General features: G+C 45.7%; 1 protein-coding gene across 1 annotated transcript in view; it reads left to right on the top strand.

Annotated features, from left to right (window-relative positions):
• WNK2 (WNK lysine deficient protein kinase 2) overlaps positions 1 to 19149 on the top strand; it is an 84491-nt gene that overhangs the window by 38980 nt on the left and 26362 nt on the right. The window contains exons 5-12 of the mRNA XM_058032073.1: positions 4735 to 4823; positions 5367 to 5586; positions 8015 to 8303; positions 10373 to 10569; positions 11334 to 11477; positions 13592 to 13807; positions 14828 to 15331; positions 18237 to 18551. Of these exons, the coding sequence (XP_057888056.1) occupies positions 4735 to 4823; positions 5367 to 5586; positions 8015 to 8303; positions 10373 to 10569; positions 11334 to 11477; positions 13592 to 13807; positions 14828 to 15331; positions 18237 to 18551 (1974 nt within the window). The remainder of the gene's footprint in view (positions 1 to 4734; positions 4824 to 5366; positions 5587 to 8014; positions 8304 to 10372; positions 10570 to 11333; positions 11478 to 13591; positions 13808 to 14827; positions 15332 to 18236; positions 18552 to 19149) is intronic.

The raw sequence follows: 19149 nt of genomic DNA, 5'->3' as shown, positions 1-19149 counted from the left end.
AGCTGCCTGCTGCCTTTATTTAAAAAGTATAAAATGAAATAAAATAACTTTCTTTTCCTGCCTTGGGCTCAGCATTGTAGAAGCAACTACCAGAGGTATTGATAGCATTCATAGGGGTTGGAATTGCTGGCTGGAGTTTGCATCAAGGAGTGACAACCAACAAAAAGTTTAGACTGCCTACCTTCTGTTGGGTCCCACTGAGCTGATATTCCTTCTGCTGCCCAGCACAGGCAGGGCATGATTTGGGTTTTGCCACTAAAATATGTCTTCAGTAGTTTCTGCTCTGTGTTCTAACCCTCTACCATGCCCTTACCTGGTACTAGGACATGAGATACACCTCAAGTCCCAGCTGTCCAAATCACACGTGTTGGTCATCCTTACTGGTGTAGAAAACGTAAATTTATACAGATTACCTTTCTGAGACATTATTTCAGCATATGTCACATTCTGCATGTCTGTAGTGTAAGATTATTATACTTAATTTACTTCAGCGACCTTTTATTCTGCCTGACTGTATTCTTATGGCTAAATTGCTGCATTAATTTTTGCATTTCTGTTTTTCTGCGTGTGCCTGTATGTTTGCAGTTGTCCAGGATAAGGAGGTGGTCATGTTTGGGAATGTGCAGAGGGGCTCATTTCTGTGCCAGACAAGACATGCTTGCTCCAGCCTGTCACCTCTCTCTGCCCTTTCAGCCTGAATGACGGAGTGTAAACCTTTCAAAAATGGAGATGTACCGTAAATAGAAAACACATCTTTCCCAAGCAGTGGGGCCAAGCCACATTTACCACAGTTCACTTTGAAGTGATTTCCTGGTCAGCATATTTGCAGTGCCCTTCGTTCTGATGCCATAATCTCATTTTTCATGCATAACTTGATGGTTTTTCTTACTCAGATTTTTTTTTGTGTTTAATCATTCTGCCAAGTGATTTTGATGTAGACAATAGTGATGAAACATTGGAATCCGTGACCTTCCCAGGCTGCTCCAGCCTAGTGTTTTCTTAGGCATGTGCTGCAGAGTGCACAGCAGAGCAGCTGCATCTCCAGAGAGTTCCTGGCCATCTCCTTGGGTTCAGTGCTACAAACCTGTGCTTCAGAACAACCCACCCTGTGGCAGTGTTCTGGTTTGCATGTAAAGCTTTCATACTGTTAGTTCTCATCAACCATTGAAGGTTTTCTCAGCATATGCAGGCTCTATGCCATAGTGCGCACATACAGAATTAATGCTGCGGCTGTGGCACAATGACAGCAGGCAAATCATGCTGTCAATGTCATTGCATGGACTTCTTGTGGCTTTTGGAGATCTTCTTAGATCTGCAGGTGACCCTCTTAGCTTGGCATTAAGATGGAGCACCATTCTGGAGGAAAACAGAGATGAGTTTATAATTGTACACTGTGATGTCATAGAACAAAATCCTGGTAAAATTGAGAGCTTTACCTTCATTTCACTGACTTCAGAGAGTGTGTACCAAGGTGCAGTTTCAGTTGGAAACATGGCTTCACCTTTTTTGGTAGAAGGTTTTTTCCTTTTTTAAGAATGACTCGAGCCTGGAAGGTGGAGTGGCGGCCCAGAGCAGGCTGGCCCTGGGGTGGAAGGGCACCTCGAGGGGCCAGGAAAGCCTCCAGAGTCTGACTGACGTGGGCCAGACTGACAGTGACTTGTGTGGCATTCGCTGTGTCCCTTCAGAGCACCACGTGCTGCTCTTCCAAAGTGTGCTCTGCTGATGGAAAATGGCCAGTGGCTGTTTTTAGACCCTGCAGAATAAGCAGCACGTTTCTTCCCTCAGCATGAAGGATGCAACTTTTTCTCTATGTGTCTGCCTGTAGACTCAGCTGCCTTGTACTGGAGGGCAATGGATCACAAATCTAATTTCTTCAGAAAGAAGGGTATGGAAATTAGTGGTGGTGAGGGAGTCAGAATAAATTATCCTGTTTGGTACAGAGAAGCTGTCAATTTGATCTCTTGTTTCGCTGTTGGTTTATAGAGGTGTATATATATTTCAACATTTAAGGAATCTGTGTTATCATTATGCCCCTTATGCCACCCAGTGAGCTCTGCCTTTCACATGTGGTGGCATTGAATTTATTTTAATTTAGAAGAGGCTGTACAGCTTTCAAACTGTCATGGATAATCTCTTGGCTAATACACTTTGAATTTTGGTGCTGTGTTTCCTTGGGAATGCTCTGGGAAGACAGATGGCTTTTGTTTAGGTGAATGAGATGAGCCCTTTGATGGCAAATAGAATCCCCCTTCATTGTCAGGGGCACTGTGCTGCAGGGGAGGGTTTGCAGCATCCCAGTGAGCTGGCCTTGGAGAGTCTAATGAAGAGTAAGGAAGAGAAGCATCCTATAGCACAGGGACAGGGAGAAAGCACTTTGCCAAAGCAACTCTGTACAGTACTTCACAATTGTTGTCCTCGTTTGTTTCAGTCATCTACTCATAGCTTAGCTGTTCAGCAGATGAGCACAATGGATATTTGGAGAGGAGTCAGTGTTCCGTCCAAAGATGGGGAAAGTGTTGGTGGAGGAGTTGCTGTTTTTTATTTGTGGAAGCAATTTGTAAGGTCAATATTGTCATCGGGGATCTGGTGCTCTGCCTCCCTGTGCCAGGGCCTCCCCACCATCACAGGGAGGAATTTCTTTCTTGTGTCTAATCTAAACCTGTCTCTCTTCACGTTAAAGTCTTTATTAGATCTTATTACGCTTTCTCCCTGGACATTGTCACACTAATATGGAAATCAGTTTTCTCATAGCAAGCAACAGTGAATTGAAATGTGTAGATTTATCCTTCTTCCTGATGGAGAACACACTAGACTCCTGTAGCTTAAACATGAATTATGGTGCAGAGGAGTCCTGCTGAAAATACATTTTGATGGTGCTTTTATTCCTTTCATTTCTGATTCAGGTATCAGAGCTCTCCTAAGAGCTCACCGTGGCACATTGAGCCAGCCTGGGCTTTGCAGCCCGGGCCCTCCAGTGCCTTTTGACACATTTTTCTGATACACAAAATTTGAACCCTTGTCTCATCAGTGAGATTTAGGTTTGCTTAAGCAAATAATTCTTTTTAGTGGGTCACAGCCAGCCAGCCACGTGTGTGGATTATTTTGTTTTGTTCTCACAAAAGTGGGTTTCTTAGGATCGCTGCAGCTTTCTGCTGAAACAAAACCAAGGAGCTGGGTCTTTGAGTGACTGTTCTGTATATTTATTATTATTTTTTCAAAATCTACAATGTACATATTTCATGCTAGAATTTCAAGACAAATAGGGAGTTGTTGATCTAAAATTATTAATTAATCGAGTTTGAAATAGAATCTGAGGCTTGAACAGAATGTTCATAAAAGAATAAAAATATAATCTGATGCTGAAATATTCAGAAATTCTGAGAGAGGCTCCAGCCCTCACTGAAATTCATCCATAAAAATTATTCAAGACTTAATTCAGTGTATTATTTGCAGACCCTCTTTGAAAATACTTGTTTTCTTCTTTTAATCCACTGAGTGAGCCAAAAGTCTACTCTGTGGGGCTCCTTATCTGTGACTGCATGAGCCATTATTTACTGTTATTTCAGAGTGAAACTTTAAAAGGATTTGTATGGAGCTAAATGTTCAATTGCCATTCATTTATGTGCTTAACCACATTCTGTTTTTTAGATAAAGGAAATTGTGTTTCCTTTTTGTTCTGCTCATTGACTTCATTGGAAGTACTTGGGTCCTTAAGTGATAAGGTCCAACTGCATCATCTCTTCTCAAATAAATTTTGTCATATTTTCATCCATATACATCTTGGTTTAGTAAGTAGAGGTAATAACATGTTTTTAAAAGGGAATCAATTAATTCTGTGATTTATGCTGGACATATAAAAATAAAAAGAAGAACTTCTTGCGTTGCCACTTGTCACCTGTAGCTGAATATAACCATGGATGTGGGGACACGGATTCTGCTTCCCAGGGTTTTCTTCTGCAGTGGGTAGTTGGTTTTTCTCCTTGAAAGGCCACGCTCATAGGTTGCTGTTCCAAATCTGTTCCCAGCAAAAATGCTAACATTTGCAGAGATTTAACCAGATTTATAGGTTGCACCTGTTCTATCACATATTCCCAAGGGGTTTCTAACAACATCCTGGGAAATTCAGGAGCGGTGCAGAGGTGTTGTGTTCTCCTGCTTCCCTGCTTCGTTTTGGGGTTGATCTTTAATTTTTTTATGCAGAGGGGAATACGTTGGAGAGTGTTTGGGTCATGGAAATGCAAAAGGTTTGTGGGAAACAGGAATATGGACTATTCCAAGGTATTTTTCATTCATTTTCAGTACTAGCTATCTGAAGAAAAACGTGATTATCCATCCTTAGTCATTTAGTGCTTCGAGAGTTGAGGCAAAAATATAAAAGGAATAATTTCAGAAATTGGTTATTTTTGAAATTTAAACTTAGCTGTTTCTTGAATATTCACTTTAGAGTCCAGAGGATATAAAGGTAAAATTTGCAAAGGTTGGTAAAGAAAAAGGGATACTTTCCCTGTGTGGGGCTGAGCTCGTGCACATTAGTGTATTAGTTTTGAAGTGCAATGGTATTTAGAAGTATAGTACCCCTAGATCCTTAACTCAGTTTTGCATTAAGGCTAGCAACTTAAAGGTTTTAATAAGTTCCTGGGTTGAGTTACCTTTAAAATGCAGAGAAAATATACTTAATTAAGAGGTGTAATGTAATTCTTTTTCACATTAAATTGTTTTTCTTTATGCTTTTAGGGTATAAAGCCAGCAAGCTTTGAGAAAGTTACCGATCCTGAAATTAAGGAAATAATTGGGGAGTGCATCTGCAAAAACAAAGAAGAAAGGTTTGTTTCAAGGGACCGAGTTTTGTATTAAATAACGTGTATGCAGGGATTTCAGAACTGTCTGTGGATTTCTGGATATGGAGACATGTTATGCCTAGTTTCCAGCTTTGGTTTTAAAAATTAATGTTTTACTGGTCTCTGCCAGTTTGTCTCGTGCTGAGTATCTCCTGACTTTCACAAATACAGTTTTTGGAGACTGCAGCTCACAGCCTAGAGAGAATCTCTTCTCTGGTACTCTTTAAGCTCAGATACTTAAGAAAAGTTGAACAAAGCTATAATCTGCATTTCTCTAAATGCTTATGGTGTATGAATATTGCTGAAGGTTTGAGAAATAGGTAGTGTCAATTTGAGAAATAGGAAATGTCAATTTTTTCAATTTCACTTTCTTTTCAAAATCCCACATCTTTTCAGAAAGAACACAAATTCATTATGTGTGAGCCCCAAACAGTGTAAATATTTCCACTTTTAACAGCAGTTTCTTTTTACAAACCTTTCTAAAGTTGTTGACATGCAGTGTTTGATTCTTCTCTATATCCTTTGCAGATATGAAATTAAAGATTTATTAAGCCATGCCTTTTTTGCTGAAGATACTGGGGTAAGAGTGGAACTTGCAGAAGAAGACCATGGTAGGAAATCCTCTATTGCCTTAAGACTCTGGGTAGAAGATCCTAAGAAACTGAAAGGAAAACCCAAAGATAATGGAGCCATTGAGTTTACTTTTGATCTGGAGAAGGAAACTCCTGATGATGTTGCACAAGAAATGGTAAAATACACTTCTGATAAAAATGTGTTTATATAGAAAGTAGTGCATGAATCCCAAGGGAGAACAGGAACAAGCTGGGTAAACTAATTTCACTTGAAGCACTCCAGGTGTCCAGTTTAGGCTCTTTGCATTGATTTTGGAGTGACTACTGCAAGAAAGGGGTGAACAAGGAGCAGCTAACTGAAACATATTGTTTGAAAACAGATGCCTGAAATCACAGTTTACATGGCTGAGGAACTATAGAGGTCTGGTCGACTTTTATATTTTGCACGCTCTTCTGCCAGTTTCTATAGGCTGTTGGATGTCTTTGAATTTATTTGGAATCTATTTAGTTCCGGACAGCAGCTAGAAATACATTACAAGAGTTCAGAAGTTCAATCACAAAGTATTCTGCATTGAATTCTCCAAAACACTTTCCCCCATCTTTTCTGTTGGTGTTCCTTTGAAGGAATGTAGATGAGAAAGGTCAGTGGTCAGCTGCTCCACCCCCAAACTTTGATAATAACTGGATTCACTGAGTAAGCTTTGGATTTTTTAACTAAAAAGTTTCACTTGCTGAATTTCTGTATTTTTATACTTGTGGAGTTTTGTTAGGCAATCTGTGTTCCATTTTCACTACATTGTCCTTAAACTCCTATTTTGATGGTGTCTTTGCTGCAATTGTTTTGGTGTTCTAATGTCACAGAGGCTCAGGGTCAGTAAGCACTGAGCCAAGGGTCTGAACGTTCCTAGGCTTGCAGAAACATTCCTGTGCTTGCAGAAATGTTCCTGTTAGACTCTAAATCCCTAGGGATCCCATTTAATGATGTCATCACCACTCGTGTTCTGCTCAGGAGGCACTCATTTTGGTAATGCTGCCTTGCTCAGCTGGAACTCATCACCATCTACTCCGAGTTTAGTGGGAGGAATTCAGGCTCCTTTGTCTTCTTGTCGTTAGTTTGCAGAAGGTCCAATGTTTTTCCAGCAATGTATTATTACAGAACTCATTTAGTTTAAAAATTGCTCTGGTGCCATTACTTACTGTTATATTTTACATTTAAATACTGATAGAAATATTTGGAGTTTCAGAGTTCTCTTAAGTTGCTTGGTCCATAGTTGTGATGCTTTATTTTGAGGAGGAAGTAATTCTCGTGAAAAGTATATTTAAAAGGATCATGCCCAAAACTACAGTGACACTGTACCTGTTCCCAAATAATTTAAAACTCTGTTTTCTACATTAATGCATACCTAACAGACTGCCCATTAAATGCTTTCAAACCTGAGGCTGTTGCAGAGGCAGGAAAAGGGGATGTTTATTGCTAAATGTATTTTTCTAGTCCTTATGAATTGTTGAACACCAAAGCCATGTGCTTTCATCTGTTTGTTGCTTTGTGTGCTGTGGAAGAGAGGAATGCAGGAGACCTTCTGAGTACAGGGCATTATTTATCATTGCTGACGGGATTCTGGTAGTCAGGCAGTCCCACCTGCCCAAATGATATGGGCAAAGGGAAGTGGAAACATTCTAGTGGGTTTGGAAAGTTAACTTAGCTCTTGAAGCTGTGTTTTAAGGTGCTTTGCACCCATTAATTTTAGCAGTGAAAATCTAAGCTGTGAAAGTGTCTTATGTTTGGGCAAGAGCAAAGCAGGAAAGCCTCAAGATTTCCCCCATGGATGTAAGTGCTTTCAAATCTGTCAAGTGTGCATGTTAAGAATGTAGGGAGAGGCAGAGACAGCTGTGGTACGGCATTATCAAATGAAAATTTGTACCCTGCACTGCAGGACATTATGCAAACAAATAACACAAAGATGAATTTCCATTTTATCTGTTGAGCAGTTGAGTTCTGAGAAGCCTCGTCCCCTTTTCCATCAAATGGGAAGAGTCTGCTTTTTCTTTGTAAAAGTCAATGAATCCTGACTGACTTCACTATTTAAGAGAAGTTATTTTGAAACATAATTCTGTTAACATCTTGTCCTTGATGATTTGCTGTGCTATTAAGCGGAGCAGTTTGGATAACTCTGTGTGTTGGACGAGTTAAGATTCAGATTTAGGGGCAGTTTGATTCACTCCAGGTGCATTTTTTAGAGATTCTTTTTCCTGTTTTGTCTATTCTTTCAGTGTTAAAAAGGAAAAAAAAGAGGGAAATCCATCTGTCATTAAACTTGCCTCAGTGGAAGTTCAGTGGTGGATAGTTAGAGCCAGTATGTAGTCAGGTCTTAGACATTACATCCTGGGTTTTTTTAATGCGTTGGGAATAGAAATTTTACTGAGGAAGAACCTCACTCCATCAAGCTCTTGAGTTCCTGTTCTTGTGAGAAATGAATTAATATAAATTCGTGTTGTTTCAAATGGATGTTTTCTTTGTTGGGAAGAGGCTCCAGTGTCATGTGTGTGCTTGTGTGCGTGCCAGCCGCGTGCTCAGGACCTTGCTAAGTGTGTGTTCCCGCGCAGATTGACTCGGGCTTTTTCCACGAGAACGATCTCAAGATCGTGGCCAAGTCCATCCGTGACCGGGTGGCGCTGATCCTGTGGCGCAGGGAGCGCATCTGGCCCAGGATGCAGTCGGAGGAGCGCCGGGACTCGGAGTGCCTGGACAAGCTGAAGGCGCCGCCGGCGCAGCAGGTGCAGGTCACCTACCTGTCCCACACGGGCCACCACATCCTGTCGGAGCCCGAGGAGCCGGAGGCGGACCAGCACTCCTTCCAGCAGAACCTGCCCGCCAGCGTCACCTCTGTCGCCTGTAAGTGCGCGTGGCTTCGCGGGCACACGGGGACGGGTGTCTGAGGGGGGACCCCACTGGGGCCTGAGCTCAGGTGAGCTGGTGTGGGTGGTTCTGCACAGTAGCTCAAAACCCACAAACATCTGGGACAGATGCGTGACAATTTGGAAAGCAATGAAGTTGCAAGAAAACAGTACTATATAGATATCTTTATATAACTCTCTATATATTTTGCTGCTAAACAATCATCACAGAGTTGCTCTTTTACTGTTCTGGACTTGTATGTAAGCACATTTAAGTAAAAGATGCATTACATTTAGCAAGACATCTGCTGCTTCAATTCAGGTATTTTATGAAGGGCTACATTGAGGTCTGCTTTGAATACTGAAATATCCATGTGTACCTGTACGGTAAAAATCCCTTTACATGATATGAGAAATAGCTACATTTGATTAACATTCACAATATTGCCACATTCACAAAGGTTTTTATCTGAAGCTAAAATGAGCTCATTTCATTTTTTCGATCATATACTTATGTCATGCTAGCTCCTATGAGGAACACTGCAATTATGGCTCTTTGTTTCTAGTGCTGCAATGAAGTGACTTGTGCTTCCCATGGCTGTGCTGGACATGAGTTCGCAAAATGTTATACTAAATACAACCTCCACCATTTATTTCCTACCCCTCCTCAACTTTTAACCAGAACTTGGTCTTATTTGGCAATTTTCTATCAGATTATTTGAACATTTTTCTTAGCATAGGACCTCTATAAATTAGGGTAGCACCCATTCTTATAATTTGAGATTAAATGTAAAAGTGGAAATTAATAACTTAATGTGTGCAATGTACATTCTATAAAAACCTGAGAGTGACTCACAGCTTTTCCTTTATTACTCCACCATTAGATTCCTCTGTTTTTTTTTTTCCTTTGAGGTCCTGAATAATTGTTTGTAATAAAACAGAATGTTAATGCAGCAGAAATCCCATCATGAGAGTAGGGTTATGTTGGCTCTTCAGAAATGAATTGAATAAATAGAGAGGGGAGTTTAATTTTGGAAAAGAAAAACAGTTGGGGGAATAGCTTGGGAGTGCAGAAGAGAAATGTCATCTCTGGTGCTATTAAAAAATAATTTGTTATTTAAAAGCCAAATAAGTAAAACTTTATTTAGAATATGGAAAAAAGAGACAGAGGAAGGTGTTGGGAAAACAAATACTATTTAAGCTTAGCTGTAACCTAAGATGGTTATTGAAACTCTGTTGCAGTTTTCTTTCAGTTTTGAATTTTAAATCCCTATTAAAGCTATTTGTCCTTGGGATACATCTAGCTGCACTCTGGTTGTCTCACTTCCTTTCTCAAGTGAAGAAAGCAGTAATTTAGGCTCGAACAGAGTTGGGCACTTGTATTTTACACATTTTAAAAGTTGTGAAAAGACTTTTTAAAGTCAGTAATACCAATATTTCCAGTTCCCAAAGGACCCAGTGCTTGCCCAGTGCCCGTAGCCGCGCAGTTCCATAGGTTAACTGGGCAAATGCTCCACCAGAAACTCCCACAGATCTGAGCGTGCCAAACCCATTGGAACCTCCACAGGGGTTTGTGTCTGACCTCAATTGCACTACGCTCAAGCAGAGCATGACTTGCTGAAGTAAAATCATACAGCATAAAGAATTTTGTAATTCTCAGGGCTGCTGATAAAAGCAGTGTTAAAGTTGGTGCATCCCTGGAAGATGGAACTCTGAAAGACCCCACGATCTGCTCTGAACATGACAATCGGGGTTTCCTCTCCTTTTATCCTACAAAATCTATAAGCATCTGCAATTCAGAATGTCAACCTTATGCCCTTTAAAGGATATAGTAAAGTGCCTGAAATATCAGTGTGTGCAGAAGTCCATGGGGATGGGTTTTGGCTTAAGAGAAGCAGCGTGTGCCTTTTGTAGAGAATAACATTGGTGTTGTATAATTTATTTATGTAAAGAAAGGGCTAGAGTAGTAAAAATGCTAATTACATAAACCATGGTGACCTTGCTCTAAGATCATCACTTGAACACGGGGAGCTGTTGAACTCCTAATAAAAATGACTGTTGTTGCAGCTGACAGCACGTTTGACAGTGGCCAGGGCTCCACGGTTTATTCGGACTCGCAGAGCAGCCAGCAGAGCGTCATCTACTCGTCCCTGCCAGACTCTGTCCCTCCTGCCATCCAGAGGGTGTACAGCCCGCCCCTGAGCGAGGGCCAGCCCGTGCCCCACAGCCTCCCCCAGCTCGGCCACTACCAGCAGCCCTCGGCAGTAAGTCCAAAGCTTTCTCAAATAGTTCTGTATCTTGGGTCACGTCTCATATTATCAGTTATGCTCTTGTTCCCAGTGGGTATGGGTTCCAGGGCTGTCTGTGTGCACTCCTCACTCACCTCTGCACATAGTGACCTGCTCAGTCCCTTATCAGTCTGTTGGCATTAGTTAGTGGCATTGCAGCAAAGCACAGGAGGGACATGGACCTGTTGGAGTGTGTCCAGAGGAGGCGACAAAGATGCTCTGATGGCTGGATCCCTCTGCTCTGGAGCCAGGCTGGGAGAGCTGGGGGTGCTCACCTGGACAGGAGCAGCTCCAGGGAGAGCTCAGAACCCCTGGCAGGGCCTGAAGGGGCTCCAGGAGAGCTGGAGAGGGACTGGGGGACAAGGGATGGAGGGACAGGACACAGGGAATGGCTCCCACTGCCAGAGGGCCGGGATGGATGGGAGATTGGGAGGGACTTGTTCACTGTCAGGGTGGGGAGGCCTGGAAGAGGTTTCCCAGAGAAGCTGTGGCTGCTCCATCCATGGAGGAGGTTTCCCAGAGGAGCTGTGGTTGCTCCATCCATGGAGGAGATTTCCCAGAGAAGCTGTGGTTGCTCCATCCATGGAGGAGGTTTCCCAGAGGAGCTGTGGCTGCTCCATCCATGGAGGAGGTTTCCCAGAGAAGCTGTGGCTGCTCCGTCCGTGGAAGAGGTTTCCCAGAGGAGCTGTGGCTGCTCCGTCCGTGGAAGTGTCTGTGCCTCACGCTGTGTCTCTCTGCAGCCCGTCCTGCCCGCAGTGCCAGCCACGCCCGCCGTGGTGCCCCAGCACTACCAGGAGCCGGCGATGCCGTTCCCCGTGGTCCCCAGCACCGTGGCCTCGCTCCCGCTGGGGCAGCCGCCGCCGCCCGTGCTGGCCGGCCAGCAGGTGAGAGCTGGGCTCTGCCATGGAGCCGTGTCCATCTCAGCCCTTCCCTGTGGCTGCTCTGCCTCACACAGGGCGCCCAGAGAAGCTGTGGCTGCCCCTGGAACCCTGGAAGTGTCCAAGGCCAGGTTGGACAGGGCTTGGAGCACCCAGGGACAGTGGGAGGTGTCCCAAGTTTCTCTGCAAAACTTCCCAGAGCACCTATGTTCCTCAGAGACAACAGTGTCCAGTGAATGCTAAGGAGGGTAGGGCAGCAGAAGAATGGAAATTAGGGTGAGAAATTCACTTACCTACAGAATGAATTGTTTTGATCTTGTATCAGTATGCACTGGTGGATCAGACATGTGGAATCAATGTTGTATCTCCTAACTTTTGTTTATTTTCCAATTTGGGTGTCCGTGCATTTACACTGCTAAAGTTATAACGAGGCAAAGTTACCTAATCTGCCTGGATATTTTCCCTTCCCTGTGCCTTACCCAATTCACAAGCATTTCTTAAGACACAAGCTGGATTTGAGAGGGAGGTTTTAGGAAGCAGCTCCATTCCCTGAGCACAGTTTTCCTGCTGTAATGCGATGTCTCCAGGAGTGGGAGGTGGCTGAGCCACAAGTGCCAGTACCCTCTGTCCCCTTGGTGACCCGTGGGCAGCTGTGTGAGCTGCAGATTGACCCAGCTGGGGCATGAGAGCAGAGCTAGCTCTGGGAGCTGGCAGCTTTAGGAGCTCCAGCCCAGCGCCGAGGGCATGCGGCTCTCCCACCCCAGAGCTGGGGCTTGGTCCTGCAGGAGCTCCTCCATGGAGTGAGTTCCTCCATCCTTCACACAGTGTTCAGGTGCCTCCACCTTGGCCCTCAGTTTGCTCTGTGCCATCACCAGATCCTGCACTGCTGTTCCCGTGTGTTTGGGATTGTAACTGGGGAGATCTTTGCCAACATGCGATGGCAGAGGTGCTGTGTGCTGCAGGGCCCGATGAGGCCACCAGCCCTGTGGTCCCAAGTAAGTCACCTGAGGCCAGCCTATGCCTCAGGGTCATCCTTTCGAACCAGAATGTTTTTTTAAGTATTTCCAGGACTAATTAGAGGAGCTGAAAAAGAAGATACCAATAGTACATAAAATGTGGGGGGTTGTTACTGGTAATTTCCAGCTTTAACGCAACTTTTTCTCTGTTCTGCTGTCTAAAGCCTGGCAGGCCAGGGGAGCACTGCTTTCTCTGGAAAAGTAAAGCTGCTTTTTTGGCTACTGCATTGTCACTACAGTACATCAGAAATATCTAGAACCTAGATTTTACTGCAGTTATTGTGGCTGATTGTGTCTCAGGTAATAAGTGTTATATTTTCCATGCCTGCTCCATTATGTAGCAACTTCTGCTTGCCAGGATGAGCTGAATATCAACTGTATCTTGTAAGTTAGTGGGTGGAGATTTCAGGGGACCAACGGGAGCAATCTCTGGGATTTCAAGAGTCTGAGTCATTACAAACAGCCTCTCCAAGACAGTTACCACTTATCATTTTTGGTAATATATCTTGCATTTAAATGTGCTTTAAGCGTGGGCTCCTGTGCAGTGTTTGAATTAAGAATGCTCGTCTCTCCTGGGAGCTGTCCCTGCTGGAGCATGACCAGGGCAGGGAATGGAGCTGGGAAAGGGGCTCCATGCCTGCAGAAAAGGGGCTCAGGGAGGACCTTCTGGCTCTGCACAACTCCCTGACAGGAGGGGGCAGCCAGGGAAGGGTCGGGCTCTGCTCCTGGAGAACAGGGACAGGATGAGAGAAAATGACCTCAAGCTATGGTGGAGAAGGTTTAGGTCGGATATCAGCGAAATTTTCTTCACTGAAATAGTGGTTAAGCATTGGAATAGGCTGCCCAGGGGAGTGGGGGAGTCACCATCCCGTGAAGTGTTCAAAAAACATATTGATGCAGCCTATGGGGACATGTTTCAATGGTGGACCTTTCAGTGCTGGGTTAGGGGTTGGACTCAGTGATCTTGGAGGTGTTTTCCAATCTTAATGAGCCTGTGACTCTGTACTCCAAGCAGCAGGTCTGTCCTGACAGTGAGCTGGGGAGCGATGGGGAGCGTGGCCAGCCGTGGCTGTGGTGCAGTAACCTGTCCTGTTGTGCCCGCAGCAGCAGCAGCAGCAGCAGCAGCAGCAGCAGCCCATCTCGCAGGCAGCCTCGCTGCAGCAGGTGCTCGGCAGCCAGCCCGTGTGCCCGCTGCCGCCCGCCCCGCACCTGCTGCCGCCCTTCCCGCCGCAGGGCTCGCAGGTGCCCGCCAGCAGCACGCCCCTGAAGCCCCTGCAGATCTCCACCGTGCCGCAGCTCCCCACCGTGGCCCCTTCCCAGGTAAGGAGGGGCCGTGAGCGTGGCCATTTGAGGAGAAATTCCCAGCTAATCATTAACATGATTTGCAGGTTTTGTGTGGCTATTTTGACTGCATGCCGGTTTAATTAGGCGATAAGAATATTATTGCTCTTTCTTAATTCCTCTAGATTTCTTTGTTATTTGTTTGGTGAATCGGAAATCTCCTTTGTGCCCAACTCTACGCCATCCAGTTAAACGCAGCTCCAAAATGGCAATAATTTTTTTGGGGTTGTTTTGTTTTGGTCTTTTGCACTGTTCCCTCCGGCACAATCTCTTCCCCATCCCAGGCTTGAGGGCATGAGCAGTTGCCTGTTTTTATTGCTATTTTCTAACCTCCTGACTTCACCACCTCCCCCAACACTTGCCAGCCGTGTCGGTGTTGTTCTGCTCTGGGTCTGTTCTCTGGAGCAGGGACAAACGCTTCCCTCGGCCTGGGAAGGTGGATGGTGCTGTGTGTGGTAATGGCAGCACCATAATGGGAACCAGCTTGTGTCAAAGGGCAGGAGCAAGCTGCTGCCGTGATGCCAGTCTGCTCCATCACTGGGAGGTTTTGATTGTAAAAACCCTTTCTCTGGGCTCTTCCGTGCTGCCTGAGTTGCAGCTTGTTTGAAAACAAGGGTTTAAATTGCCCCACTTAATTTTGCATTAAAGAGTTTTACGTTAGGTCTGGCCCAATTCCTTTTAATTTCTGTTCAAATGAAAGCAGCTTTTAATTAGGATGTTGCTTGAAGGCTTCAAGCTGGTGTTAGAAGTAGTTCTAAGCTTCTAAGGTATAAAAGCATCCCCCTCATATGTATTTTTTTGCTTTTACTAATGATTTAAGCGTAAATCAGTTTTTATTACTCCTTGTGAAGCTCAGGGAATGAATGGAAGTGATTAACAAACAGACATAATTATCCTCCTGGCACAGGTGGATTTTGGGGACTTGTGTGGCAAATGAAACTTCTCTATACCATCAGTGAAAGCACTGATGCAGTTTATGCAATATTGTATTTTTTTCAGATTCCTCAGTTTCCTGTCATTCCTGCAATTACTCCTCTGGCAGGGCTTGACAGCCTTCCTCCAAACCTGTCTGACATCCCCGCTGCGAACGTGCCCCCCATTCCCGCTCCCTCGCAGTACTTTGCTCCCGCCGTGATCCTGCCCAGCCTGCCCATGAACCCCGCGCTGCCCATGGCGCCCAACTCGCCCGCCCTGCCCATGCAGGCCGTCAACCTGCCCCACACCACCGTGGCGCCGCTGGTCCTGCCCTGCCAGCCCATGGTGCCCAACCTGCCGGCGGCCACCATCCCGCTGCTGGCCGTGGCGCCGCCGGGGGTGCCGCCGCTGGCGCCGCACGCCGCGCTGCCGCCGCAGCCCGTGTTCCAGCCCGCCTTCCAGCCGCTGCTGCCCGGCGACGCGCCCTCGCCCCACCACGCACAGAGCTCCCAGCCCGTGGGCCAGGCACCGCCGCCGCCTCCAGCCCTGCAGCCCGGCGCCGTCCACCCTCCCGAGCCCGCTCACCAGGTAAATCCGCCGCAGGGTGCTCCGGGGCGCTGCCCGCCCTGGGGTCCTGTTCCTCGCCAACCTTCATCCTTGTTCTCAAAAGGTTTTGTTCCTCTTGCTCTCAGTTCTGGAGGTGGTGGCTGAAGCTGTGAGCTGTGGGGTAGCAGGTGATATCCTCAGCCAGCGACAGGGGTTATCAAGGGTATAGGGCGCAATACAACTGGCTTTGGACAGCAAATGAGCAGAGCGCTTTCTGAATTTCCTCTTCCTTCTTGCTCTCAGATCTTGGGAAGTGTGAGCCGTGGTTCTCCCAGGTCAGGAGGGCGTACCAAGCCTTGCCAGTGCCTGTAGCTGGTCCATGTAGGATGCAGGGGCTGCTGGGTACACACAGCAAATACAGGGGAGCTGGCAGGAGCAGCGGAGTTGTTTTGGTGTAGAATATATTTAAAACAGCAAAGGGAAGTGGCCCTCAGGTAAGGACTCTGGAAAGCTCTGTGGAAAAGCACTGTCAGACCTGCAGGGCAGGGATGGATTCTAGCTGCAGACCCTTTCCCCCTTGAAAAAAACAAAGCATAAACGAGCTCAAGCAGCATTTACACGGAAACTGCCTCAGGACTGACAGAGTCTGTAAATACTTCTCTCGCCACATCTGTGATATGTCGGCATGAAACAGTCTGACCAGAGCAGGAGAGGACACTCAACCTGTTAATAAGGCATTTGGAAAATCTGTATTCTGCCACATCCCTTCACCATAACACCCTAATTAAAATTTGTAACATCCCATCCCAATCTGTCATGGCATCTTCAGAGCAGTACATAGTTTTTAAATTTCTCTCTTCAGCCTTATCTTTCGTACAGGATTGCTGTCGTTGAGAATGTCAGCAGCACAGAGTTTGGGAGTGTTACTCAGTGTTCCCTGTGGCTTTAGAGGGAATGGAATCAAGCACACTGGACACAGTGAGCATGGCAAATACCAGAACTGGAGAGCTGATGTTCCCAAACTATCCTAATAAAGTCATTAGCTATCAAATATGTGTAGAAGAATTGCATATGGAAGAATTTAGGTTAAAAAATTGCTATTACAATGCGCAGAGGAATATTTTAAAAAACATTGTTTTGATTTGAAGACTTCTATTGGAGAGGTATTTCTGTATATAATGCCATGCTGTTTTCACAATTGATGTTTAGCACCTCTGAGTTTTGTTTTGGCTGGCTACATCTATATGGGCATTCACTTAAGAACTGCTCTTGATGATCCTTGTGGGTGCCTTGCAAGTCAGAATATTCTGTGATTCTGTGATTTGACATTGAAATATTTTGTGAATTATTCTAGTTATATAAGATTTAAAATTGAACCACCCTTCTGTGGCATTACACCACACTTGTCAGTCTAACAACCCCCTCCTTGGGCAGCCATGTAACTCTGAGGTGTTATGAAGCACATCCTGTCTTTACTTTTATCTACATTAAAACCTGGAATAATAGTTTCAGCCATACCCAGAACCTGCTGAGAGCACGCAGCAATGAAATCATGTGGCCTAGTTCTCATCTGAGTCTTATTTTTTTTAATGTATTTTCCAATAGCCTTAAGTCTCTATGTGATGATACTTCAAAAACAGTAAAAATTGGGTACACTTCTACCTAGTACTAAAAGTCTTTTTTTCTTCCATATGCTTCTTTCTTTCCTTCTTCCTCTTTCCACAAGCTCAGTCCCCCTGGAAAAATACATGATGTACCTAAAAGGAGAACGTTCTGATTTTAAATGTACAACCCAAAAGGACTGTTATGCAGAATAACAACCCGGTCTCTAAGGTAGCTGGCATCCTGTCGCCTGGATCTGGTTCCCACCAAGTGCTTACGCACTTGAGTTATTTTAATGCACTGGAGAAATCCACTGAGAAAATTAAAACTCCTTCTGTCCACACGAATGTGTTGGTAGGATTGGGGTCTTGGGGCTTGGCACATCAAGGGTTAGCTTGAGACTTCAGTGTGTAAACTGCACTAAACTGAAGTAGGACACAGGTGTATATTCAGTGAAAGAGTTAATTGTGTCATTTGTGCCAGGTCCTGGTTCTATATATCTGGCAGATTTCTTGAAATATCCTAAGTTAGGTTATGGGTAGAATGTATTTTTCTCTGCATGAACAGTGTGGAACTGTTGAAAGCAGAGCAAGGTATTCAGGAGAATGAATTCATCACCTCAGATCTTAAAGGCAAGTCCAGAGGAGGCCCTGGAGCTGCTCCCAGGGCTGGATCCCTCTGCTCTGAGCCAGGCTGGCAGAGCTGGGGGTGCTCACCTGGACAGGAGCAGCTCCAGGCAGAGCTCAGAGCCCCTGGCAGGGCCTGAAGGGGCTCCAGGAGAGCTGGAGAGGGACTGGGGACAAGGGATGGGGGGACAGGACACAGGGAATGGCTCCCACTGCCAGAGGGCAGGGACAGGTGGGATATGGGGAAGAAATTCTCAGATGTGAGAGTGGGGAGGCCCTGGAAGAGGAGCTGCGGCTGCCCCTGGATCCCTGGCAGTGTCCAATGCCAGGTTGGAGCTTGGAGCAGCCTGGGATAGTGGAAGGTGTGCCTGCCCGTGGTAGGGGGTGGAATGAGATGAGCTTTGAGGTTCCGTCTATCACAAACCATTCTGGAATTCTGTAATTTTTCCTTTCTTAGCAAAATCTGGTTTTGTCCCTACTAATAAACTAGTACCTGATCAATGCACCTCGTCATAATTGTACAGAAGGAATCCTTAGTGCTTTTTTTGGTTATTTCATTGGAAGTTTATCTCTGTAGCTGTCACTGAGAGCATCCAAACGCAGCTGCACTGCGAAGTTCGAGTCCTTTCTTCACGAACACCAGTGGCTTTGCTCCCCCGTCACGTTGGTGTTGAGCCCTCGGCGCAGAGACGGTGCTAATAGCTCTCGTTGTGTTGCAGCCCATGCCTGGACACAGTCAGTTTGCTCTGGAAGCTGGAGCCCAGGTGCCCGTGCTGCCAGTGCAGCCCTCCATGGTCATGTCACCGCCGTTGCAGCTGCAGCCGGAGCTGGTGCCGCCCTGCGTCGCTCCCGAAGGCGCTGCCCAGGCCCACGGCGGCCTTGCCGCAGCTGCCCCGCCTGCCCCCATAGAGCCTGGCCTGCCTCTCCAGCCCTCTGCTCTGCTGCAGCTCCAGCCTGATCTTTCGCAGCCACTGGGCCAGCAGCTCCCAGCTCCCTGCTCGGCTGTCACGGCGGGCACTGAGACATCTCAAGAGGTAGAGCCCTTCCTCTGAAGTAACTCGCCGGCCTCAGCCTTAATCTTCTTAGTTACTCCTGTGTGAAACAGTGGGCTTGTTGCACAAGGGAGGTTATCCCCTCGGTGTGTTGAGCTGCTGCTCCTTGATGCCAGCAGTTCTGAGTCAGCAAATAATTGGCTATTTCAAATGACACCTCATGTTGCAGCTCAGGAAATGTCTCACTGAATTAATGAGGCAGCAGGACTAAGCACCTCCTTGTCCGTAGCTGAGCACAAGCACAGAGATAGAAATCAAGAAATTCTCACTGTGGGTGAGTTAGAAGTTGTTCTGTAGAATTTCACCCATGTTCTGTCCAGTCTTGTTTTAAATGTCTCAAGCGCTTGTTCAACCAACCATCATTTGCCTTAAGAAACTACTCCACAATCTGAGTCTTTGTATTGTGGAAGCCCCCTTCATCCTCTTCAGTTTGAGCCCTATTCTCATTTCATTTAGCATTGTATCCTCCTGTTTTGCCTAATGTCTGGGATTTTTGTTTCTCAAGATACTCATAGGCATTCCCAATTCTCTGTGGTCATAGAAGCAGGATGCTTTTTATTGTTTTCCTTACAGAATTGTC

The sequence above is a fragment of the Melospiza georgiana genome, chromosome 11, assembly GCF_028018845.1.
Source record: "Melospiza georgiana isolate bMelGeo1 chromosome 11, bMelGeo1.pri, whole genome shotgun sequence".
NCBI lineage: Eukaryota > Metazoa > Chordata > Aves > Passeriformes > Passerellidae > Melospiza > Melospiza georgiana.
This window is presented reverse-complemented; position numbering and strand designations above follow the sequence as displayed.